Source organism: Pseudonaja textilis, chromosome 1, assembly GCF_049901715.1.
Source record: "Pseudonaja textilis isolate UNSWEBS1 chromosome 1, rPseTex1.2, whole genome shotgun sequence".
Lineage (NCBI taxonomy): Eukaryota > Metazoa > Chordata > Lepidosauria > Squamata > Elapidae > Pseudonaja > Pseudonaja textilis.
In genome coordinates this window covers 243811794-243838264 of record NC_141990.1, presented here as the reverse complement: position 1 = coordinate 243838264, position 26471 = coordinate 243811794, and the positions used below count along the sequence as shown (strand labels likewise).

The 26471-nt window shown below is 37.7% G+C and overlaps 1 protein-coding gene across 8 annotated transcripts in view; it reads left to right on the top strand.

The window, feature by feature from the left end:
- Nucleotides 1-24108, top strand: part of BTBD10 (BTB domain containing 10) — a 29491-nt gene extending 5383 nt beyond the window's left edge. For 6 of the 8 annotated variants that reach the window (XM_026705765.2, XM_087921155.1, XM_087921157.1 and 3 more), the window contains exons 2-8: nt 14057-14247; nt 15184-15469; nt 16139-16241; nt 17020-17140; nt 19240-19437; nt 22166-22276; nt 22956-24108. In XM_026705765.2, the coding sequence (XP_026561550.1) occupies nt 14094-14247; nt 15184-15469; nt 16139-16241; nt 17020-17140; nt 19240-19437; nt 22166-22276; nt 22956-23266 (1284 nt within the window). In that variant the 5' untranslated portion in view covers nt 14057-14093 and the 3' untranslated portion in view covers nt 23267-24108. Of the gene's footprint in view, nt 1-7849; nt 8079-11896; nt 11956-14056; nt 14248-15183; nt 15470-16138; nt 16242-17019; nt 17141-19239; nt 19438-22165; nt 22277-22955 lie in introns of those variants that run through there. The other 2 variants (XM_087921158.1, XM_087921153.1) reach the window with 2 other exon arrangements.
- The last annotated feature ends 2363 nt before the right edge of the window (nt 24109-26471 follow it).

Genomic DNA, 26471 nt, shown 5'->3' with positions numbered 1-26471 from the left:
AATGACTAAAAATATTGGGTTAAAATAAGATCCATATTCCTAGCTTATTTAGAAACATACTCCAGCTTTATCCAATTAGGCACATTATCTTCCCACATACAGAAAGTTAGATTACTAAGAAAAGGATATGTTTGATGTTTAATATTGCTTCATGTTGCTTCTCCTTTCCTTTAACTTATGTGAGTTCCAGCCTTCCTTTAGCAAGGAATGAATAAGACTGACCACAAGTATGTGCTCATGTTTTACATTAATACGTTATACATTGTTGGTTAAGAGTGATGAAAAGGGCGTTGGTACTTACCTGATATGCCCATTCTCTGTGAGCTGTGAAGAGCATCCAGAAGTGGGAGGTGCTTCAGTCTCTTCTGGAAAGGCTGGGCTTAAAACTCCGGGACGCTCCTCCTCCTCCATGGGACACCTCCTCAGCGTCCCCCAGTTTTGCGAAGACTGAGTGCCAAAGTCCGGGACTCATCACCTAATCTAGATCCCTGACTGGAATGGAACCCCACCAGACGGAAAGAAATGGGTGGGGCTGGATGCTCTTCACAGCTAACAGAGAACGGGCATATCAGGTAAGTACCAACGCCCTTTCTCCCATGAGCTGTTCAGAGCATCCAGAAGTGGGACATACCAAAGCTTGGCCTGTCCTTAGGGAGGGACTCCATCTGGATCGAAATCCACTCCTAAACTCTGTGGACCCTCTGCAGGACTCTTCTGCCAAATGAAGCATCTGCTGAGGCATAGACATCAATTTTATAATTTCTGACAAAGGGAGATGGTGAAGCCCAAGTTGCCGCTCTGCAAATTTCATCTATGGAAGCCCGTGTGGCCCATGCTGCTGATGTTACCGCACTCCTTGTTGAGTGGGCTGCAATGCCCTTAGGAACTGAGATGGGCTGGCATTCATAAGTTTTAGCTATGGTGGCTCTCAACCATCTACTGATGGTCATCAACACCTTTTGCCCTAAAATGGAGGATAGGAATAGAGCCTCAGATTTTTGAAATGCCGCCATGCGGTCTAGATAGATGCTTAAGGCCCTTCGAACATCAAGTCGATGCCATTGATGCTCCAGTCTATGAGATGGTTTCGGACAAAAATTTGGAGGCACCAAATCCTGCGCTCTGTGGAAGGCTGAATTTACTTTAGGAGTGAACAATGGATCCAGTCAGAGAATCACTCTGTCCGCATGAAACACGCACAGGTCCTTTCTCATTGACAATGCCGCCAATTCGGAAATCCTACTTGCTGATGTGATTGCAATTAGGAAGGCCACCTTATATGTCAGGAATTTAAGACTATCGGTTCTTAAAGGCTCGAACGGGCCAGTTGTAAGTGCGGTTAACACCTTGTTGAGGTCCAAGGTGGGATAGTGGTGAATTACAGGAGGTCGCAAGTTTGCAGCACCCTTAAGAAAGCTGCAGACATGTGGATGGTGCGCTGTGGGCTAGAGGTCACCCAGGCTATCACCAAGGCTAAAGCCGCCACCTGTCTGCGTAAAGTATTTGGAGATAGGCCCTTGGTCAACCCCTCCTGTAAAAAGGCCAATAATTGTCATATTGATGGGGCAGTTGGGTCGATCTTAGACCCCTAGCACCAGCGACAGAAGGCGGACCACGTGGCCTCGTATACATGATTTGTTGAGGACCGTCTGGATGCTTGAATGGTGGCAATAGTATCCTCTGAAATCTGTTGAGCCCTTAAACGGCTCCGCTCAACCTCCATACGGTTACACTGAGCCATTCAGGTGAAGTATCGGCCTTTGGGAGAGGAAAACCTTCAACGGTGGAATTTTCCAAGGTTCTCTTGACAGGTCCTGTAAGTCTGCGAACCACGTTCGCCTGGACCCGTAAGGGGAGACCAATATCAATTCCGCTCGTTCCTCCAATAACTTCTGGATCAACCTGGGTATTACCGGGAGTGGAGGAAACGCATATAGAAGTCTGGGAGGCCACTGACAACGCGGGGCATTGACGGCTTCTGCCCCCTGAGTCGGGTACCTTGAAATATACTGGGGCAATTGGGCGTTGAGAGGAGAGGCAAATAGATCGATCACTGGTTGCCCAAACCTCCGCACTGCTTCCTGGAAGACAGACGGGTATAGGCGCCACTCTGCCTGATCTATCGTGGCCCTGCTGAGCCAGTCCGCTTGTGTGTTTAAGGCCCCTGCTATGTGTTCTGCCTTGAGCGAAAAAAGATCGGCCTTGGCCCCTTTGAACAAATTGGCCGTCTCCAGCATCAGAAGTTTGGAATGGGTACCCCCCTGTCTGTTTACGTGGGCTTTGGTTGTGATATTGTCTGTCACGGCCAGAACGTGGTGTGATTGGAAAAGGGGTAGAAGCTGCGTAAGGCCAGGTGAACTGCTCGCAGCTCCAACAGGTTGATGCTTTGTGCTTGTTCGGAAATAGTCCAAATTCCCTGCACAGTGTGGGATTGGAAGTGAGCTCCCCATCCTACCGGGCTGGGCATTGGTTATGATCGTTGCCCTGTAAGGTTCCTTGAAAGGACACCCCTTGTTTATCATGTTTTCCGACCACCAGCAGAGCGATCAGAGAACATTGTGCAGTACCTTTATCTGGACGTTGGAAATGGCTCTTCCAGATCGCTGGGAAGGTAGCAGAAACCTATCCTGTCTAAAACTGGATCTGTAGCCTGATGTTCTCTGAGATCCGGGAACGTATGGGCCTTGATAGTAGGGCCAAGAGGAACCCCTTCTAAACGACTGGGGCGTTCTGTTTTTAAACCTCTGAAAGAGAGGGGGAAGCACCTTTTTCTTGTTTCTACTCTCTATAAGGAGGGGCTCCAAGACACTGCCAAATAATTTATCCCCCGATATTGGGGCTGATGCCAACTTGCATTTATGCTTGGTATCCGCCTGCCAATGTCTGAGTCATAGCAGTCTCTGTGCTGATACGTAAGATGCTATGGCCCTAGATGAGAATTTGCATTAAATGTGGTGTCGGTGGAGAATTCTGCTGCTGCAATAATTTTAGCTATGTCCTGGTGGGCTCTGACATTTGACACCGGCAATATATCCCTCAAGTGGAAGAGCCATTGGAGGGAGGACCATGTAAAAAAAGGACGGCACTGTAGCTGCCCTCATGACCCAGGCATCAGAACGTGCACCCTACGGAGTGCCAACTCTGCTTTCTTTTCTTCCGGTCTCAGGGCTTCCTCGGCCTCGTTGGGAAAGGTTGAAGAAGAAGCCAGTGCCACAATGGGCTCATTCACCTCCAGCGTTTTGAAAAAATTTGAAAACTGCTGCCAAATTATAATATCGTTTATCGTACCCTGTTGGGGCTGGGTATGATGCTGCTGATGCCCATTGATTTTGTACTAATTTAGCAAACATACGAGGGACAGGAATATTTTCTGCCTAATTAGCCAGTTGTGAGAATATTAGATCCTCGGATTCGTCCTGAGACCCTGTTTTCTTTGCCTTGAACAATAAGGATTTAAAGAGGTACGGACGAAAAAGGCCAGAAAAAGTAGGTTGGTCCGGAATGAGGCCTTCGTCGTCCAACATTCCCTGTTCTAGTGGGTCAGCCTCTGACAACCCCAAGTCCATCTGATGGATCGACCCCACCTCCATGGGAACATCCTGATCCTCAAATTCTACCTCCTCCCGAAGGCTCTGGGCTGGTATGTTAGGAATATTGGAGAATACCTGAGTTTGATGTCCCATATGCACAAAGGATCGAGCAGATTGTTGTGTCATAGCCATCTTGTCTGCCTCCCTGGCTCGTTTCTGCAATTGCCTTTCCAAAGCTAGGTGCCGTCTATGGGCATCCTTATCCTCCACCTTAGAGGCCTTTTGGGGGCCCACTGGCTTATCTCAGGACTTATTTGTCTTGGAGCTTTTTTTTTTAAGGCGTTGTCACCTTCCATTGTGGATGACTGATTCTCTTGCCTCCGACTTTAATTTTTAATTAATTAATTATTATTAGTATTATTATTAGTAATTGTAGTTTGGGGTGATGCCTTCCCCTGTGGTTGAAAGTAGAACGCTCCTCCAGGAGAGTAAGTCTATATATATATATATATATAGACACACACACACACACACACCTGTATATGTATACATGTGCCTATATCTATATGTAAAACTGTGCATATGGTAAACAGTATCTAAGGGTCCCCAACAAGGGAAACCCCCAAGTGCTCCAAGTGAGAAAAACTCTGGATTCCTGGTCCCCAACAAGGGAAACCAGCTATACAGGATCTGAGCTAATCCATTCCTGTCAAAACCAAACATCCTTCAACTTAAATGGCACTTGTAGTTTCACTCCGAAGAAATGATCTGAAGGCAATTGCAAAGAAATGCCTGTTTAATGATTAGCCTGCTTATCCAATGTCAGCCAGACAAGGGAGAGCTAAACCCAGGGAGAACAAAGTGGGAAGGTACTGCCCCGGTCCCCCAAAAGGGAAACCAGTGGGGAATGGAGCCTGTGATAATTAGGCGTGAACTTGAGCCAGCCGTTGAAAAGGGCGGGAAGCAGAATCTCCATTGCTAATGTCTGAGCCGTCTAATGAGCCACTGCTGCTGAGGCTCTAACTTGCGAGTTAAATGCTCCTGTCAGACAAAACGGCAAGGCGAAGTGAGTCGCGGCTGCGAGCGCTCCGCTACGATCGCAGAGAAGACGATCGGAAAGTTAGATAAGGTAATTGCCTGAGGCGGTAGCCTCAAGCTGCCTGCGGACGCTGGGGGGATGCTGAGGAGGTGTCCCGTGGAGGAGGAGGAGCGTCCCGGAGTTTTAAGCCCAGCCTTTCCAGAAGAGACTGAAGCACCTCCCACTTCTGGATGCTCTGAACAGTTCATGGGAGAATGCTGACTTCTCTGTCCTTATTGTCCTTATTGTGTCTGCAATTTTTAGTTGTTTTGTTTAGATTAGCTTACTCCCTTCTTTAGAGGAATAGTGGAGTTGATGTTTCAAGTGGCAACTTGTGACACTCTTGCTAAATAATTCAAGGATAAAATTGCTTACATTAATTTTGAGCTTGATGCTTCTTTAATAGATTTTGATGTGACAGTAGAGATAATATTTTGTAATGTTATCTGAGATTAGTTTGTACTTTGGGAAACTTAAGGGCTCTCTCTCTGAAAGTTGGTGCATATGATCAGGGACAATGCCCTTCCTTCTTCTAGATTCAGTAGATACGTCAGTGGCTGGATCCAAGAGATGGCTAATGCTTCTTTCTGAGAAAACATGATTTTGCTTTCTTGAAAAAGGTGGTGTTTTAAAGAATCGCCTATATTAAAGAAAGTCTGATCTAGTCTTGTTGGAGAATTATTGCCTTATTTCCAACTTCCCTTTCTTGGTGCTGTTATTTCTTGTTCAGAAAGTATGGGTGATTCAGGTATAAAGGACCTTTATGAATTGGTTTATCTGAATTCTTTTCAATTCAGATTCTCCCAGCCGCTTTTGTTACTATCACGGTATCCTACTGGATTACTTTTGTGTTAAAGGGATGAAGGTACCTTTCTGCAAAGGTTCTTCTCTTTGTGGTTGGTTTCAGCTAGTACTGGTGAGTAAGGAGTGATCAGGGTGGCAGTAGCTCTAGCACATACATATATGAAGCTACTGAGAAGTCATATATTTCTTTGGTCCGACCGTCCAAAGTATTTTGAGTCCACTGATGATAGTCAGCTTTTCACTGATGCCCTCAAATCTAACCCAGTTTGTAGAGTTGTGATGGGTATAAACAAGCTTAGATTTAATCTCAACATGATGGATTTCTATTTTTCTAGAAACAACATGACTTCATGGCTGCACTACTAGCTCTGGATAGGGTTACCAACTTTATGCAGTGTTATGCCTGTAAGTTGCTCGTGTAACAATGGTTTCCATTGTTCTTCCTATGTACAATTCTGTTTATGTCCCATTCCAGAGATTCTAATAACTTTTATGCAAATTGAGGTGTGCAGAAGGGAAATACAAGTAGTCCTCATGTCCTCTTTTCTTTGGAAGAGGACATGTTTCCGTTTATCTTGAAAAGGTGGTGATTGAAGAAACTCCTATTGAAGAAAGTCTTAACTGACTGCCATGTTTAGAGACCATTTGCAGTTATGATGGTAATGAAAAACTAATCTTGCAAACCACTCTTTGTATTTATGACTTTTGTTGGTCTACAAAGCAAAGGAAAGCTGAAATAGAATAATAAATTCATGATGCTTCACTTTGCAATCACTTCATTTAACAACCAAATTGCTGGCTCTAATTGGGGCTACTAAATGAGAAACTGATTTTATGGCAGGTATTCTTCTAGAAGGCACAATTGAATACAACTCCATATATTCAAAATATTCCCAGCAAATGTGAGTGCTAAATACACAGAATGTTTTCATTCAGTTTATGACTCACATTTTTCACATTTCTGCAGAATTGAGTCCTGCTTTGGAGGTTATTTGTTATTGTTTCCTTGTGTATTTTGTAGGTGTTTCTACATTTTTAAAAATCTTAAACTTGAAACTGGATTCTGGATATCTAGATACATATAACAGATGTAAGTGAATGTGATAATACTTTTCTTTGAACAATGAACAAACGATAATGGGTATGGTTCCACGTTAGAGGCTTTGGAATCCCATTCTACCCTTAGCCTTCAACTGAAATTGTTTTAACACCTTCCAGCTCTGTTCCTTTCAATGACATTAAAGTAGATTGTCTCCTTTGGCCTGCTGGCAGGTGAGAAAACTAGTTTTCAGCCCCTAACCTAATAGATAGAACCTGTTTACCCTTATGTATGTGAGCAGATGTGGCCTTTTAATTTGCCAGCCATATTTGCCTTATGCCTTTTGCATGTTGAACTATGTTCTCTCATTTCTTTAGCATTCCTTGAAGAACTGTTTGCGCCCTGAGTCCTGAGTAAAGCAGGCAGATCATAGGTGTAAAAAAAGATTAGTATAGTATAGGTATAAGACAGTAGTTGTGGGGCTGCTCTGTGGAGGCTTTGACAGTTGCTGTTTAATTGGGAAATAGTCATGATTGTTTCAATAAGTCATAGATGGGTGCTGTATACCTATGTATTGAACAGCATCTCTTCCAAATTCAGAGTTTTGCAGAAGTTATAATATTGATACAAACATATATACAGCTATCATTGTGCAAATATATTGCACATATTCTGAAAATCACAGATTTTCACAAACTGAATTTTGCTTGCTGGGATAAGACCAGAAACTTTTTTATTTGTTTCTCTGACTTGTTCTTTGAAACTAAAACCTTAAGATTTTTCTTTGCATTCATGTAACTGAAATGTTATTTTTGGGGGCTGAAATATTATGCTTAGAATAATTAACATGTTTTCCTTTTTTAGTACATGCAATTTCTTGACATAAATTTCTCATGACAATTGTCTTTCTCTCCTGTGTTTCAAACAAACGGCACAGGACTTTTATTAAGAATCTCTTGCTGTGAATTGCTGTCCAGACAAATTACTATATGCTGAATGAATTCTGGTATTTCAGCTGCAGTGAAAGCCTAAAGAATGAGACATGAAAGATAGGTGACAGAAAAAACATTTCAGATGCTTTATTAGTTTATTAAAATCTGACAAGCGGGTAGGGCTAGAAATAGCTTCACAGATGGCACTTGGCAGTATACCAGGCAGCTCTTTCCTTATGCGTTCTGTACACTATCCATCAAATATGCCAGCCAATGGCAGCTTAGAAAAAGGGAAATGGTAAGCATCAATTCAGCTTACTGGAGGCTGTGAGGTTAGACGTCAGTGCTGCACTGTGCATGGCTGAGTCAGTGGCTGTGAGAAAATGAATTGAAATAATATCTTGCGGGCTTACCTCTCTGAGTACTTAATGCACAGAAAAGCTGTAACAAGAGTGTTACCCTTGAGATGGAGAAGAAAAGAGGATGCTAGAAAGTGAGGCTAATATATGCTGTAGACGTAAAGTATTAAGAGGAGAATGGAAAGAACAAATATGCTGAACTTAGCAAGTAATGCCAGAGAATGCTGAACTGGCTTCTAAATCTGCAGGCTGGAGAGGAGCAGATTTCTTTTGTACTTTGTTTTCAACATTTTCTCCATGTTTTTGTGTTCCTGCCCTTTTCTACTCAAAAAGAAGGTGCGTATCTGTTAACAATCCAATACGGTTTTCAGTACTTAACTAAGACGGGAATATGAAAAGGGGAGGAATAGTTCTTTGTGTAATTGATCTCTTGAAATATTTATATGATAAAGAGAAGTCTGACCATGAATCTAAAGTAACTGTTATAACATAAATAGAAATATTATTGAGCAAAAGCTGAATTTAGCAGAAATAGAAAATATATGAAATGATGTATTTAAAATTTGATTATTGTTTAGATTTCATTAGATTATTTTTTCTTTATTTGTGGTCTTCTGGGCCAAGAATTTATAAATGTAACATTTAAAGTTTCAAGTCCACTCTGTATTAAGAAAGAAAAAAGATGATTCATGAGAGTATGATGCAAGTTAGATCATATCATCCTTACCTTACACAACAATATTAAAATGAACCACATCTTTTTACAGTTTACATTTCAATTTCTGTTAATGATGTTATGCAATTTTTTCAGCTGTTATTGGTGATGCTTAATTTATTGATTTGAATAGTTAGAATGAATGACAGTGTCATAATATAGGAACTACTCTCTAAGAGCACTCTAAAGTTGGGTGTGTGTATTTTATCAAGACGTTTCTGCTGTATGCAATTGGCTGATCAGTAAATTGTTAGCAGCAAGATTGCTGTATGGAAACAGCTTGGATCAGCTGTCACCCTGAAACAATGTGAAGAGCCTGCTATATAATAGCAACATTATAACAACAATATATAGAAGTTGAACAAGGACATCACCTATGTAGGTTGGACTGAGATAGAAATTGGTGCTACAAATGCCTATATATTAGAGTATTATAATTATATAGAGGTTATAAAGTGTTCCACCTGGATTTATAGTTAACATGGTTTTTTGGGGGGAGCAAGTGAGAAACAAATCTAATCTAGCAAAATAGTTTGTTTAATAAAAGCAAAGTGGCATGTAATTTAACATGTTTTATAAATATCTCAAAGGCTCACTTTCCTCATTAAACAAAATGTAACAGAACTAAAATATTTGAGGAGAATGGGAAATCATATCTCATTTACTAGGATATAAATGTTCAAATAAACAAAAATACTATTTGGCAGTATTTTATTCTTGGAATGAAATGTCCCTAAACACAAATCACTTTCAGATGCTACATGCTTTTTTTTTAAGTGAAGAAAAAAAAACACAGTAGTAGCAGTTGAGCAATAGGAATTTGGCAAAAGAAAAAAAATATGCAAGATAAGATGGGAAAGGAAAGTTGAATAATGCAGCTGGTTGAACTTTACATTACAAAGCTGCTGTAAAAATTAGTAAAAATTTCCTGTGCATTTTTCATATTTCCATACCCTATAACTTTTAGAAGGTTTGGGTTATTTAATTTCCAGTATAAAAGTGAAATAGATTCACTTTGAAGGTTTAGTTTACTTCTCACAAATACAGTGAGAACTATATTTTCATTTTTATTTAAACCTTTCATTTTTAGGAATCTTAAAAGTAAAATTGATAACATTGTTTGAACACATTTCTCTTTCCCCTGCAAATTTACCCAAATCTTTTCTGGATATGTCTAGAATCTTGAGTAAACTTGGAAGGAAGATTCTGCAAACAAGAGAAAACCAATTTCCTTAATAGATGCCATTGAATTGGTTGATGAGAACATTGAGTATAAACCTTTATACTATTGTTTTTGAGGAAATTTTTGTAGCATAATGACTATCTCGCTAGAGTTTTTATCACTTGAGTAGGAAGCATTTTATCTGAGTCATCAGGCATGCTTCCTGTAGCATGTGTTTGCCATAGATATATCTAAGTGTTAATATGCATGAACTTGCCTTGTGTTTGGACATTTCTGAAGACGATTGTGTTTCATTTTGCGGGTTTTATAAGATTGCTGTAGAGCAAAACTTATCTTTCTGGAATGAGCAAAAACTGTGTTTCATCTAACGCTGTGGTAAGCAGATTTTTGCTCCTATAATTGAAGTTTCCTGTTTTTTTTTTCTGCATCACATTTCCCTGTGCTAGAGTATCTAGAACTAATTAAGTGGATAGAGGAATAGAAATAAAAAGCAGAAAATGCTCACTAGCTCTTACCAGTGGACAGCTACAAATGGATTTCATTTATGTCCGGAAATAGATACAAAATGTCTACTTACTTGGTGAAAATATTATATTTCCATGGCTAAAATTCAGGGTTTTAAAGTTATCTTTTTATTCCTTGTTTTAAAGTTTGAGATTTCTTTATTTTTTTTTACCAACTAGCACTTCTCCTTAAGCAGCTTATAGGTTTGGAAAATGAATTCAGAAAAGCATTTTAGCATTTAGGAAATGGATGAGAAATAATAAAATATAACACTAGCATTAGATATTTCTGTATGATTTCTCATTTTCTATTTCTTTTGGATGGAATATGGGGTACACTTTCATGATACAAAATTTCTGTGATATGATTTACTGGTTAAGAACAAATTCTACTTTCCCAAGATCTTGTCATCCTTTTTTTTAGGCATATTTCATCCGTGCATCTATCCATACAGAATATATAAAGCCATTGGGGAAAATTAACTTTAAAATGCAGAAGCAAAAATATATACTAACTGGATAAAAATATTGCTATTTTAGAAGAAAAAAACTTATTTTACATATGTGACAAATAAGAACTTCCTAATAAGTTTGTCTTTTTTGTGTCTGTTTTATCATTTGTCTAATTTATGTCATAACTGATGCTATCAGTACTTTCTAACATGAGTTTAGCTATATTAATGTGTAAAATTAATTCCATGCTAATACAGAATTTTTTTTGTCATTTCCAAGAAGTTATATGAAATATTAAAGTTTTGAAGATTCTTCTTTATCATTATTTAAAATGTTTAGTTGCTTGTTAGTATAATCTGTATTCATATTATAAACTTGAAAACCTTTTAAATGGATTAGTTGAGTATTTGTATGAATCTATTATCCAATATTTTGCTTGATGTTGCCAACATTACAGTTCTAAGGCTTACAAGCAAGGGCCATTAAACATGATTTGGACTTGAAAATATACATATAATATTGAACAGCAAGGAAAATTAAGTTATTTACCAGTAACATTTATTAAAAAATACTATTTTTGACTGTTACAAAATTGCATAAATTACTATCCCTAATTTATGTAATCTTGTCTTTCTTTCTCAGTTATTTTAATACAAGGAATGTTATATTACATTTAACATATTTATTTAATATAATTAAGTACTTTTGTAACATTGGCTATTTAAAATGTGTAGCTAAGTACATACTTTCACATTAGAAGAGAATAGAACAGAAAAGAAGAGAATTCTTTATTGGCCAAATGTGATTGGAATTTGTCTTGGTGCATATGCTCTCAGTATACATAAAAGAAAAGATACATTTGTCAAGAGTCAGGGATCATCAGGTGCAACACTTAATAATAGTCATAGGGTACAATAAGCAATCAAATCAAACTAGGAAACAGTCAATATAGATCGTAAGGATACAAGCGACAAAGTTACAGTCATACAGTCACAAGTGGGAGGGGATGGATGATAAGGAGTGATGAGAAGATTAATAGTAATAGCAGTGCAGACTTTGTAAATAGGTGGACAATGTTGAGGAAATTGCTTAGCAGAGTGATGGCATTTGGGAAAAAACTGTTCTTGTGTCTAGTTGTTCTGGTGTGCAATGCTCTATAGCATCGTTTTGAGGGAAGGAGTTGAAACAGTTTATGCTCAGGATGTGAGGGGTCTGTAAATATTTTCACAACCCTCTTTTTGACTCATGCAATTAGTTTCTCTTTTTGTATCCCCATTTCCTTCATCTACTTAAAGCAATGCAGGGTGAAGAAAGATTTGCTACCAGTTTTAATTGCAGAAAAATCTCTAGTTCTGAAAGGTTTGTTATTTCCTTCAGTTCAGTCATGTTGGCTTCTCAGAGTACCAGGACAAGTCCCTGCAGTTTTCTTTGCAAGGTTTTTTCAGAAATGATTTGTCATTTCCTCCTTTTTAGGACAGTGCCCTAAGTTCTGTGTATCTATAGACCAATGAGACTGTAGTGATATTGATCACAAAATTTAATGCACTCAGTATAATTGATGTGCTCAGTAGGATAAAAATTATGCTGCTGGTGCACTTCCTTGGGCAATTCTAAATTTTTTCCTAAATGGATTTCTTCTTTGAATATACCATGGAACGTCGGGTTGCGACTGTAACCTGTTCCAGGACTACAGCCGCAACCTGATTTGGCCGGAAGCAGAACCGTCTGCACATGTGCAGACCCCCCCAAAAAATGGTGCCAAGGGGGAAATGGGCGTGGCAGGAAAAATAGCTGCGGCAATTTTCAGGTTTGCTTGGTCACCACCCGAAGATCTGTTCACGACCAGAAGCAAAACTGTTCTAAAAATTCTGGTTATCACTCGATTTGGTTGCAAACAGAAGAGTTTGCGACCTGAGGTTCCACTATATTCACCTTCTCAGAAGCAACTTTTTTTGTATTGACTATTTTGGATATTATTGTAACCAATTTCAGTATTTTTGTGGGCTTTCTGCATATCTGTGGGTCTTCAGTTGTAAAAGGCCAGAGGATGTCACAATAATATTGTTGTTTTTTTAAAAAAAATCCTGTCAGTACTGTATAAATGGGGAAAATGCTGTCTTTATATAAGAAGTTAAATACATTCTAAAAAAATTATAGCACCTGAATGTAAAGTTTCTTGAAATAGTCAAAAGTCTCAAATATGAAAAAAAAAAATGATTTGATTTGCTGCTGATTTCACAATTGCCTCAAGTGAGATTGGAGTTAGAGGTTATAGGAAAATAATGTAAACTGGAAGCCAAGTACCGTACATTTCCTTCAGTGCTTGTGTGTAGAAGAGGTTATTAAACTTCAAAGGCAAAGTAGTACTTTATTTTTCTGGTACCCCTCATATTGTATTTAGTTGGTTTAATAGAAAGTTACCAGGCCAAATATGATTTTAATGTTCCAGTTGATTAACATTTTAATTTGACATTAAGCAACTAGTAAAAATTTCAGTTTGATGTAGCCTGAAATATTCATCTAATTTTGAATTTTTTCAAATAGAGCGGTTTGAGATTTCTGTGGAAAAGAGTATGAATTCCAAACTTTAAATTAAACTTGACATGCTTCATAATGATGTATTTAGATTTCATGATTTAGCAAAAAAAAAATATATATCTGTGTGGCTTACATATTCATCTATAAATTATTAAAAAATCACAAAATAGTTAAAAGATATTAAGCGTAGTTGATAATATATGGTAACAATATATGACTACAATTAATATTTGAAAAACTAGAGAAAGAGGGAGTGTTCATATGTGGATGGTATCAGGCTGTTACATAGGAAAGACAAATTTTTGGATCCCTGTCTTCTTAACTCCATAAGGGTTGAAAAGACAAAACATGCAATCGTAATGTTAGGACAGATTCTACCATGAACATACCATCGTATAGGTAATAATCAGCATTTGAATTATTCTCAGAAATTCATTGGCAAACAGTACACTGGTTAAATTTGAGTTACTATTTGTGAAACAGTTTTCATCTGTTTGCACATGGCCTAACACTTTGTACAAACTTAAGAATCTTAATCAGAAGGCAACCCCATGACCAGTTATTCAGAAGGCAACCCCAGTATGATGCAGTTATTGAGATGTGATGCAGCATGAGTGCCTGATAGCCTTCAGGCATCCGATCCAGACATCCATTGCATTTCTGGTTTGGCTCATTTTGTTTCCAAGGCATTTCCCAACTCTTTATGTACATATTGTCAGGATGTCATGAAAAGGTGAAAATCTTGCCATATACATATGACTTTCCCACAAGCATTGTGCCTCTTTCTAAACTCCTCAGGAAAGAGGTTGGTATTAGATTACTACTGAAATTGAAAAAATAAAAATTCACAATATAAGATCTATTTTATATTGACTGCTATTTAAAAATTCTAAATACTATCTCATGTTCATTTATCTTCTAGTACTTCATCTCATCTTATTAAGGGTGATTGCCACAAAATGAGTCTTCATGGGGCTAGTGGTGGACATGAAAGATCAAGAGACAGAAGACGGTCAAGTGATAGATCACGTGACTCATCCCATGAACGTCTTGAATCCCAGCTCACTCCATGCATCAGAAATGTTACTTCACCAACAAGGCAACATCAAGGAGGTATATCACAAGAAACCTGTTTCTGTTTAAGATATTTATTTTCTATTTTTTATTAGTACATATTTTTGTCAAACATAAAATCTTTTCACTTTGGTTCTTGTGTCACAAACCTAAAATGTGAAAGCTTCAAAATTAACATAATTAAGAATCTCATTGAGAATGTTTATTAAATTTATTCACTGCCTATGTAACATGGCACTGGGTGGCTTATGATCTGGTAAAACAGTAGAAAATATTAAAATGGTAAGATGTACAGATACATTAAAAAGAAAGAAATACCTAAGATAGTGGAGGGTATACAATAGAGTGGAGGGGGAATCTTCTAATGCAGTAACTGCCTCCAGGATGGAAGAAATATAAATCCTCATTCACCATTTAATATTTATAATTTGTGTCAAATTAAAAATTACCAAGGAAATTATCTAAGCCTCAGATACATAAATGTTCGGGACAATGTTACATGTGTATGTTCTGTTTGATACCCTGTATTGAGGTCCAAGCATGGAAACTGGTTGTGTGGCATTTTTCTTCAATCTATCATCTTCCACTTGTTTTGGATGCTGGCAAGCCTTTTGTGATGGCAAATGTAATCCAAACTATCTGGAGAGCATTAGGGAAAACTGGTCTATGGTACCTCAGATTTTAGAATAATTTAAAGTATAATCCTGTTGCTGAATTATATTTTAATTAGTTTTTTTCCCTACCTTTATTACTTTATAAGTTGCAGCAAACATGCTAGTGCCAGAAGACTGCCTGTTTTCTCTAACACATCAAGAGATCGTACTCTGAGTTACTACTGGCACCAAACCAAAATCCAAAAATAAGTTTGGCTTAATGTGAGGAAAAAACTGTTGCCCTTGTAAATATGTTTTTGAGTTATAACATGTTCTGATACTACACCCTAGTTTTAAATACTTGTATTACTTTTCATTGCAGAGCGTGAGAAGGATCATAGCTCATCTCGACCAAGCAGCCCTCGTCCTCAGAAAGCTTCTCCGAATGGATCCAGTAGCAGTCTAGTAAACAGTAGTAGAAACAGCAGCCAGTCAAGTTCAGATGGGAGTTGCAAAAATGCTGGAGAAATGGTTTTTGTGTATGAGAATGTAAAAGAGGGAGCACGGAACATAAGAACGTCAGAGAGAGTCACACTTATAGTGGACAATACTCGATTTGTTGTAGATCCTTCAGTTTTTACTGCACAGCCAAATACAATGCTGGGCAGGTTGGTATGGCTTTTTATTGCATATATACCATCAGATATCCCTGTAAATCATGGCTAAAAACAAATGTCTTCATATTATGAAATATTATTTATCTCATTATTTGCTCTTCTGTTAAAGAGCCCTAGTGGCGCAGTGGTTAGAATGCAGTATTGCAGACTAATTTTGCCAACTGCCAGCAGTTCAATTCTCATGTTAGTGTTTCATCCTGAGATCAGTAAAATGAGGAGCCAAATTGTTGGGGGTAAAATGCTGACTCTGTAAACCAATTAGAGAGGGCTGTAAAGCACTGTGAAATGATATATAAGTCTAAGTGCTTAAATAATACTACTAGATACTACTTATGTGGAGATCAGTATTTTTCCTTACTCATCTCTTTACATAGAAATATTATTAAAAATTGCAAAACACTTCTGTCTTAAACTTTGAAGTTCAGATATGAATGTTTTTGAATTCATATTTTGCATGCATTAAAATATTTCAAAATATTTTTTTTTACTTTGGATATATGAACATAATGTAACCTCTTGTAAAATCTGTAAGTCCCCTTAACAGTACATATTCTGAATTTCTATAATTCCTTCTAAATTTTACCAAATTGAATTCAAATACTGGTGAACTATGTGCACTGTGTGGATTTTGAATAACATGTTTTTTTCTTCTATATATAGGATGTTTGGTTCTGGAAGGGAACATAATTTCACACGGCCCAATGAAAAAGGAGAATATGAAGTGGCTGAAGGAATTGGTTCCACTGTGTTTCGTGCTATCTTGGTGAGGTTTCATAAGATACTGTTCTTCCCACCCTTTCATATTTATGAAATTTTTAAAAAAGGAATCCATTCCTATAAAAGCTTATCATGAACATCTATAATTTATTTAAACAAGATACTAAGTACTACTAGTACATGCTGGAATTTTACAAAAACTTGGAAAATTCAGGAATAAAGAATTTAGATGTAAGTCTGACTTACTATGTTCAGACATCTCATTGGTATGTCTGAATGTTAAAGGATTCTCAGCTTAGTTAAGATACTGGCCATTCATTTTGGGCTTGCCATCTATGTGCCATTTTCTGGAATATTGCAGTGCATTGTTGGGGAAAGGCAGCAATAGTGAGGCAAGTTATTTTTCATAAAAATGTGTTCATGATTACTAATATATTAATTGAAAAGATTTTGCCCAAGAAAATACCGGAGTTCCTCAACACTGCTATTTGTAAGTAAGGGAGTAGAAAACTAAAGTTGAGAGACAGAATGAAGACATTAAAATCTTCGTATGATAACATTTCTGATGGGAGAGACATTTCCTAAGATTCATTAAACATAATGTTGTTAGCCCAAGCAATTTGAATTGTTCTTGGAATTCTTGTACGAGTTCTATCATAATCTCTTCTCAGTCTCCATATGACAGGAAGATTACTTCATTCTGCAACACCACTGGATACCCAGTTTGTTTGCAGCAGCAGAAAAACATGCAAGGATTAGAAAAACTATTCTGTACAAAATAAATGTTTTCTCATAAATTTTTCTTTTTTCTTTTTTAATTTAAGGATTATTACAAGACTGGGGTGATACGTTGTCCTGATGGAATATCTATTCCTGAACTACGAGAAGCGTGTGACTATCTATGTATTTCTTTTGATTATAGTACTATCAAATGTAGAGACCTCAGTAAGTGTAACATTGCTGTTAACCTGCTTTATCTATACGTACATTTTAAAGATGCTGTTTCCTGCCCATAAACCACTTTAAGTAATATTTGAGCATTTAATATCATAAAATATATTATAGATTGGGTTAATGATTGAGTTTAGTAATATATACTATAGTTATACCTGTTAAGTACATAGAGGCTTTATATATAAAACTTTATTTCACTCGTAGACCAGCATCTAACAATGCAGCTTATAACCAACAACTCCATATATATCTGGATTGTAGAATGGGAGAAATACTTAAAGTATTAGCATTACTGTTACAAATGTCTAACATTAAATAATTTTACTGATTATATAGAAAGAAGATGCAATATAAAATATATTTAAAAATATTAATAGATTAGAGAACCACAAAACATGTCACTGAACATAAGCTATCTAAGCTATGGAACATAGAGCTTAAACTTTGCAAAACTATGAACATCGTAATTCTGAAAACTGCATGTAAGAATCATAAATAATATCAAGATGACCAAGCTGTTATAAAGGGGTTCTAGTCTAATAAATAGGCATAGCTTGAACTGTGTTACTTGTAAACTTTTCAATTGGTGAAAAGTTTGGAGTATTTTCAATGTATATATGTTGAAGGAAAACATACGCTCAGCTCCGCTTCCCTAAACTTTCAGAGATCTAAATGTCCCAAGTATAGGATTTTCCACATCTTTCTTTCAAAACAGTCAAAGTAGTGCCCCTTCTACATTTGGGATACTTTAAATTGAATAAGATATATTGTAGATCAAGGATCTTCAAACTTGGCAAGTTTAGGACTTGTGGACTTCAACTTCCAGAATTCCTGAGCTAACATGACTGGAGAAGGAATTCTGGGAGTTGAAGTCCACAAGTCTTAAAGCTGTCAAGTTTAAAGCTGTCAAGCTGTTGATGCTTCTGTATGTCTGTGCTGTCAGTATTAGGGAGAATTTGAGCACTACTTAGATCAGGCTTTATATCTATAAATATATGAGTAATGTATAATTAGATCCATAGTTGTTATGTGTGTGTGTATTGTCAGATCAAGATGGCTATCATACTAATTACTTCCCTTCTATTTTTACCACCACAACAACAACAACAACAACAGGTGAGGTGGGTTGTGCTAAGAGAGAGAGAGATTGGTCCAAAGTCTCCCAGCTAATTTTCATGCCTAAGTGAGGCCTGTTACTCACAGTCTCCTGGTTTCTAGAACAGCACTTTAATTAATACACCACATTAGCTTTCAATATTTGCTGGTTCAGCACAGAGCTGGCTTGATCAGATCTCAAGGATAGTAAATAAGAAAGTAGAGAGTTTTAGACAACTTTAACTTCAAACAGATTGAAATTCATCCACAGTTAAAAGGAACTGAAGGCAGAAGATAAAAATATATATTTAGCTAATAATATTAATTTTTTGCCTCCACTCACAGCAGCCTCTAGAGGTAGTGTACATTTATTGAGATAGTGGAGGGCCTGGATTACTCAGTTTAAACATTTAGATTAGACTTTCTGTAGAAAGCCAAATTAAAATAGGGACTGAAGGTCCCCCATAAAACGTTGATGCCAGTATTTTTGCTCAGTGTAGCAGATAAATTACTACTCCATTTTGTTTGCTATATTAAGGATGGTAGATACAATCCTTTTAGTTCTTCGGGTAATATAGGAAGAGACTTCCTTCTACTAAAATGAAAAATATTTAAAGGATGTTATGTGCTCAAATAACTATCTGACTATTTTCAAGACATAATTTTTGAGGTTCCTGCAAAATCTTAATGATTTTGATGTGTTGATTAATTCTCATGTTACATTACTTTGGTTCAGCTTATTTAGCTTTATATGCAAATCAGAGGTGCCTTGTAAACATCAGCAATTACTATTCTAAGTCCAGAAGCTAGGAAGTACAAGGTAACATATTTAAAATATTTGAGCATCATTTAGCAATTATGAGAATTATGAGAAGTTGCACCTCTGTTGTGCCAAAGGTAATATTTTTATTGAAACAATTAATAATGGATCATCTAAAATCCAGCTCAGTATTCTTATGAACAGAGAGTAATGAATTTAATTGTTTTCATTTCAGGTGCTCTCATGCATGAATTATCAAATGATGGTGCTCGGAAACAGTTTGAATTTTACCTTGAAGAAATGATACTGCCACTGATGGTAGCCAGTGCTCAGAGTGGGGAAAGAGAGTGTCATATTGTAGTGCTCACTGATGATGATGTTGTTGATTGGGATGAAGAGTACCCACCTCAAATGGGAGAAGAATATTCTCAGAGTAAGTCAGTTGGCACTGCAGTTGAATTTGGCTCATTCCCTTTTCTATATAATTAATTGTATCATTTATTTTTGAAATATATGCACTACAGTACCTCTGATCACTCTGCATTGTACAGACCTGCATCATTTAGTAGACGTAATTTGATGGCAGTTCAGCACATTGACTGTAATGTGCCCTGTCATATCTGTCGTTTGGAGAATTGTAGGCATATTTGGCTTATGATCACGTTGTTCCATTTGTGTGTGTAAGATGACAGTATAGTCAGTGTGCACGGGGCATATTAGCCTCGGTTACCATGTCCGATCACTCTTCAATCTAGTAATACATGGATTCTTAGATAATGTAAATAATACAATGTATATTTTTCTTTTTTTTTTTAAAACAAGTTTTATTGATTTTACAAACAAACAAACAAGACAAAACATCATTAAACATTAAAAACATAAAACCTCTTTCCATTGTAGATCCTTACAAGGCAGGTAACATATTGCTTTATATCACATACTTATAATTTATCCCATTTCCATATAAACACGTAAATTCCCTTTACCAAATTCCACATTGTTTCTCTTTAATCATTATTCAATCATATTTCCTTTCTGATTTATCTGCTATCCAGTCATCAACTTTATATTTCCCTCTGGCTTGTTTATAATTATTCTCATCTAGTCTTCTTCCGAGATTTTATTATTTAATTCTTAATTAAACACACACACATAAAACACAGACATAAAAACATAAAGCTTTCTTCTAGAAAGTAACTTGGCCCCAGATTACCTCTTTTTGTATGGACTCAGTTGTATTCACGCTTTTCTTATATACCATTACCCATCTTATTTACCATTCTATATCTATTATATAACTCCTCTCCACTTTTGCCTCATCTTAATTCTGTTTTATATATTTAATCTTGCTTTTTTTTAAAAAAAATATTTTTATATCTTTTGTCCATTTCTCCATTTACATCTGTCTCATTTCCAATTTAAAAAGAATAGTTTCCCCTGGAATCACTAATCGGAGTATGATGCCTTTCTATCATTCCCCTAAGTTAAAATTTAAAATAACACCTAAATCCCAATCAGATTCTGCTTAGTACATTCTACTATTTCAAAAACCAATACTACAATAATAAATCCATAACAATCAACACATTAATCCATTAAACTCTATATTCAAACTAATATTTTAAACATTCCCTTTAGTATTTTATTAAAACTTATTATCATTCATTATTAAACCTTTTAAAGTTATACCTTGATATTTTAGCCTTTTATTAGATCTTAAAAAGTTCTGGTTATCTACTTATAATACAAATACCACTATTACAATACTCATATGTACTTTGCAGAATCCCCCCCTTTTTTAAAAAAACCCATATATTACCCATTATCCCTGAAAAAAATTTCCTTATCTCCATCTTGTCTTATATCTTTGTAACTTTTTCCCCCTTTTCCCTTTCCTTCTTAGCCCGCCTAAACTTTTACCCCCTCCTCTCAAAACCTCTGCCTTCTTAATTTCCCCTTTCTGCATTCCTCTTTCCTTTTGCTTTCTAGCATTCTGTTGTTTTTGCATCTTCTTTTTCTCTTTCATAAATATTTTTTTATTTCTTAAGTCCTTCCTTTTCGCTCCTCTCTTTCTCCTTTCTTAGTCACACCGTTTAGTTCATTAAAAATGGCTTCTTCTTCCTCGGTTTCTTCCAGCTGTTGTTTAATTTGCTGACACATAGCAAGCGCCATATCTAGGAAACAAAGGGCTTCTCCCATAACATCTTTGCCTTCTTTCTTTGTTTTTAGATATTGTTTTTTTAGTTCATCAAGAGATAGAGCCATTTTAAAGTTTCTTCTTCTCTTTCTGTATCCTCTTCTTAAACCAATCAGTTATTTCCAAGCTTAAAACAATTCCCAAAAGTCCCAAAGTCCCACAGTCATCAAACAGTCCAGGCAGAGTAGAAGCTTCTTCTTTTTACAGTTTCTCTTCTAGGGGTGAAGTCAAATTAGGGAAAGAAAATTCTCTTTATCTTCAAGGCATCTCCTCCAGCAAAGTCTTAGAGTAAAAATTTGTTTTCCCAAGCCTCTCCCTTCCCACTTATAACAAAGGAGTTTAGGTTTTACCTTCTACCAAAAGGCTGGTTTCCCTTGTCCATTTGTTAATTCCATAGGGGAGGGAGAGTAACTTCCCCTTTTCGTCACTTTTCTTCGCAGCTGAAAACATCAATCGGGAACATTATAGCTTCCAAGTCATTACTTTCCCAGGTGTTAAATATATCCTTAAGGTCCCAGTTCGACCAAGAAAAAACTTTCTTTAAAAAAAAAAAGAAAACTCCTTCTCCCTCCTGCGCATTCTTTATCCAATTGCCGGCTTCTTTATGGTGGCCATAAAAAGACCACCGCTGGACCGTCTTGAGAAAAGGGGGTTATTGCCGGCTGGAGTGGGGTTGCAATGCCCCTCACCCCCGTCCGGATCCCCCCCTATCTTCAGCTGCCCCAACAGGGCAGCCTTAGCCTCCAAATCCGTCAGGATCGGAGGCACCAAGGCGGCTAGCACAGCAGGAATCGCAGAGAAAGCGAATCCCTGCTGTCAGCAAAGCCGACAACCGGAAGTGTGCAATGTATATTTTTCAAATCAACTTGTTTCAAAATGCATTAGATGTTTTTTTACCATTATTGTATACTGGCTGAACATATATACAGTTTATTGATTTCATGAAATGTATTTTTCTCCACAGTTATTTATAGCACGAAGTTATATAGGTTCTTCAAGTATATTGAGAACAGAGATGTGGCCAAATCAGTCCTGAAGGAAAGGGGTCTTAAGAAAATTCGATTAGGTATAGAAGGTAAGATAATTTGATCTTGTTGTCTAATCCAACATGTAGTGAAAAACTAGAATGTAGACATTTATGATCTAAAACCACAGTGAAATAAGAGGGAGTAAGGTAGTCCTTGTTAACAACAACAGTTGTGGCTTCCCCATAGATTTTGCTTATCAGAAGCTGGCAGTGGAGGTTGCAAATAGCAATCATACGAATGCAGGGATGCTGCAACAGCCAGAACCTTGAGGATTCACTAATTCAGTGCTATCATAAGCTTGAACAGTCACTGATAAGTTAAGATTAAACAGTCACTTAAACGAGGACCACATAATACTGCAACATAATGACTTCAAAAAAAGAGATAAGCCTTGGCAGTCATTGTGTTGTCCTTTCTACAATATCATGTCTTAATTCAGGTAAACTGTAGTTCTGCTGAAGTTTAAGCTTTATTCTTATACAGAAACATAGCTTGAAATTTCAACTTAGAATGAATCATGTATCTTTCATGAAATGAATCTAATTACAGAAAGTGTTAAAAGTAAAGTGTCAGTAAAACTGTGGTGAACAGCTGGAAGAAGGATTTACATAATGGTGTACCTTAATAAAATATTTTTGTTGAATAAAATGCTGTATTCTACCTGAGAGTCCTCAAAAATGTTGAGTGAAATAAAATTTGTAAATGTTATTGGTGATTTTTTTCTAGGTTATCCCACATATAAAGAAAAAGTTAAGAAGCGACCTGGTGGGAGACCAGAGGTAATCTATAATTATGTCCAAAGACCTTTCATAAGGATGTCATGGGAGAAGGAAGAAGGGAAAAGTCGCCATGTTGACTTCCAGTGTGTGAAAAGTAAATCAATTACCAACCTAGCAGCAGCTGCAGCAGACATTCCCCAGGACCAGCTAGTGGTGATGCACCCCACCCCCCAGGTGGATGAGCTAGATATTCTACCAATCCATCCTCAACCCAGCAACAGCGACACAGATCCTGAAGGACAGAACTTGCCACTCTGATCCAAACTGCGGGTTAAACAAAAGCATGCTATTATTAAAAAAATTGAAGATGCTGTAATGAGCTCATACTGCACTGCAATTCCAGCTTCTCTCCATTGTGTAATGAACATAAAATGTTTCAGGATATTGCAGTATGGACTTCACAAAGACCAAAGTGGGATCCGATTATGGTTTGTAGGAGTACATATGTAACATCATGAGGTTCAGTTACATACCTGCATTTGTTTCCCAGTAAGTAGCTTTTGTGGTATTGGTTGTATGGTGGACTGTTATTAGCCTCAAACTCTTGTCAAGAACAGCAGGATTTGGAAGCTATGGTTTCTTCAGTATTTTGGTACTCAGTGGGCAAAATGCAGACTTAAAATTGATAGTGGCACTTTACAAATGGTGGACAAAAATATTCTTAAAGCCATTTTTATAGTCTGGGTGTACATTGTTGATTCTAACAGAGTGCTGTTTTCAGAGGTTCCCTATTCAACAAAATGTAAATAGTTTGTTCTGAATAGGGGTAATAGGTTAATTAACTTGTTCTCTAATGAATGAGCACAACATTCTTGCCACTGGGACTTTTGGGTTGTGATCCAACAGCCTACTTTTTTTCAGAGTTATCCAGTGAATTTTTTTTCATGTTTGATGTGAGCCATGTTGAAGGGTGAGGAACAACTGATATGGGCTTTATCTTTGAAAAATGCCTTATCTTAAATCTGTTCACAGAAATATTTATTTACTGAGAGGTTTTTCATATGTGTCATAGAATAGAAAAATGCAAATTGTTCACTCTTCACTTAATAACTGATTGTAAACTCAAGTTTTTCATTCAAATAAAATTTCCATTATTTTAATATTAGCAGTAGTATTCATTCTTCTGAAATTGGTGATTAACAGTCTAAGTTGTTTACATTTTACAGAAGAAATAATCAGGTCATCTCTCCTGCTATTTAATATGGAGTGGCTTGCTTTTTCTACGATTCCCCATTTTTAGGACTTTTCCTCTGAAAATAAGGCTAAATGGGGCAATTCACGAGATTTTGGAAATTCTCATGATAAAGTTGACTGACAGCTTTTGACTAGAATTGACTTCATCCAATCTTTGGATTGATTGACAGGGTCAATTGACCTTAATATTTGTGTAGCATATAAATGTCATCTTCATTGACCGATTAAATTTGTTGGGAACAGGGCTATTGTTTTTAATATAAATTGAGCTGGTAGAATTTATCTAATTTTGGTATAATGTAAAACTACTATATTCTTTTGAACAACAAGTTGAGGCTTAGAGGTGTATATAAATGATGAATGGGAAACTTGAGTGCCTTTCCATAATGCCTGTAAAGTATTTCTGAAATAAGTTGGAAATGATGCTTCAGAGCATGTGTAATCATGAATATAGCTTATTCCTGCAACACCTTAAAGCAGTGGTTCCCAAAGTGGGCAGTACTGCCCCCTGGGGGGGGATGCCTTAGGGGGGCGCTGAGAGGCAAGGTGGCTGGAAGGGGGCGCTAAGAGGCGGCAGGGGGGTGCTGGAGGTGAGCGGCAGGGCACAATTCAGGGGTGAGAAAAAATCCTGTCGCGTTCGAGGCGAGGCCCTGCAGGATCATCCCATTGACTTGCATGCTCTTGTGCAAGGATCTCAATGGGCTGATCCTGCAGGGCCTTGCCCTGAATGCAGTGTTGGGAAAGGAGAGCAAAGCCAACATCCCCCTGGCACTGTGTACAGGGCGGCGGGGCCTGTGGGGCCTCACCCCGAACGCAGCGTGGCTTTGCTCTCCTTTTCAAACATCCTGCCACTGCTGCGTTCGGGGCAAGGCCCTGCAGGTCCACCCCATTGAGCCCCTTGCACCAGAGGCACCTGCCCAAGCAAGTCCGAATGGAGTGGTGCATGAAGTCAATGGGGTAAGCCTGAGAGAAGAAAGAGAAAGAGAGAAGAAAGAAGAGAAAGAAAAGGGACAGAAAGAAAAAGGGACAAAGAAAAGGGGGATGGAAAGAAGGGACAGAAAGAAAATGAAATAAAAAAGGAGGGAGGGAGGGAGGAGAAAGATAATGAGATATCTATTCTAGTCCAGTCACCTGCTCCAGCAGTGTTAGAAGGGAGTGTGTGTGTGTGTGTGTGTGTGTGTGTGCTCGTAATTTACCAATACATTTTGGTTTTGCCTTCTTCAGAATTGGCACTATAATTCATTGGGGAAAAGTAATTTTTTAGGGTGGAGATCTGATCAAATGGATCCTGTTTGAAGCCTCAACAAAATGTGAGAGCTTCCTGATAGTCTTGACCATGTTTCGTCCACAAAACCTTTAATTAATAGAAGCCAAAGATGTTTCAATGTGGAAAAGGGCCTCTAAACTAGGCCTCATTTCAATCTGATGCATCAGGTCTCTCTCTCTCCCTCTCTCCCACTCCATCCCCCCTTTCTTTGTCCTTTTTTCTTTCTTTCCCTTTTTCTTCAATCTCTCTTTCTTTTCTCTCTTTCTCTTTCCCTCTCCCAGGCTCACCCCATTGATTTTGTGCACTGCACTGCTCGGACTTGCTTGGACAGGTCCCTCCAGTGCAGTGGGCTTAATGGGGTGGACCTGCGGGGCCGGCACCTAGAACGCAGCAGTGGCGGCACGTTTGAAAAGTAGAGCAAAGCCAGAGGTCGGTAATCACAAAGAATCACAAAAGCTTCTGTGCTGTGCACAAGAAGGGATATACATGTCAATGCAATTCAGCAACATAAAATAAAGAGATACAAATAAAACAAATCAACAAGAACCGGCAAAGCATCTCTGATTAGATTTTATTCACTACTACTTTGCCGATTCTAGTCCAATGACCAACTCCAGCAGGGTTGGAAGGAAGTATGTGTATATATGTGTGTGCATGGCTGTCAAAACTCCAAAAGCAAGTCAAGTAGTTCTGGGGAGGCCAGTCATAAATTAGAACACTTGCTAAGCAACCGGCCATTAAGTGAGGACCACTTGTATTTGGTTTGCCAGTCATCAAACCACGCCCACCCAGTCACATGACCAGCAAGCCATGCCCACCCAGTCATGTGTCCAGCAAACCACACCCTCAGATTAGGTCATGCCCACAGAAATTTGAATCCTGCCCCTGGGTGGGGGGCATTGAAGATGAGTTTGTAGCACCAAGGGGGCGGTGGACTGAAAAAGTTTTGGGAACCACTGCCTTAAAGCAACCATAGAACCCTGGGAATAGAAGTGATTGTTT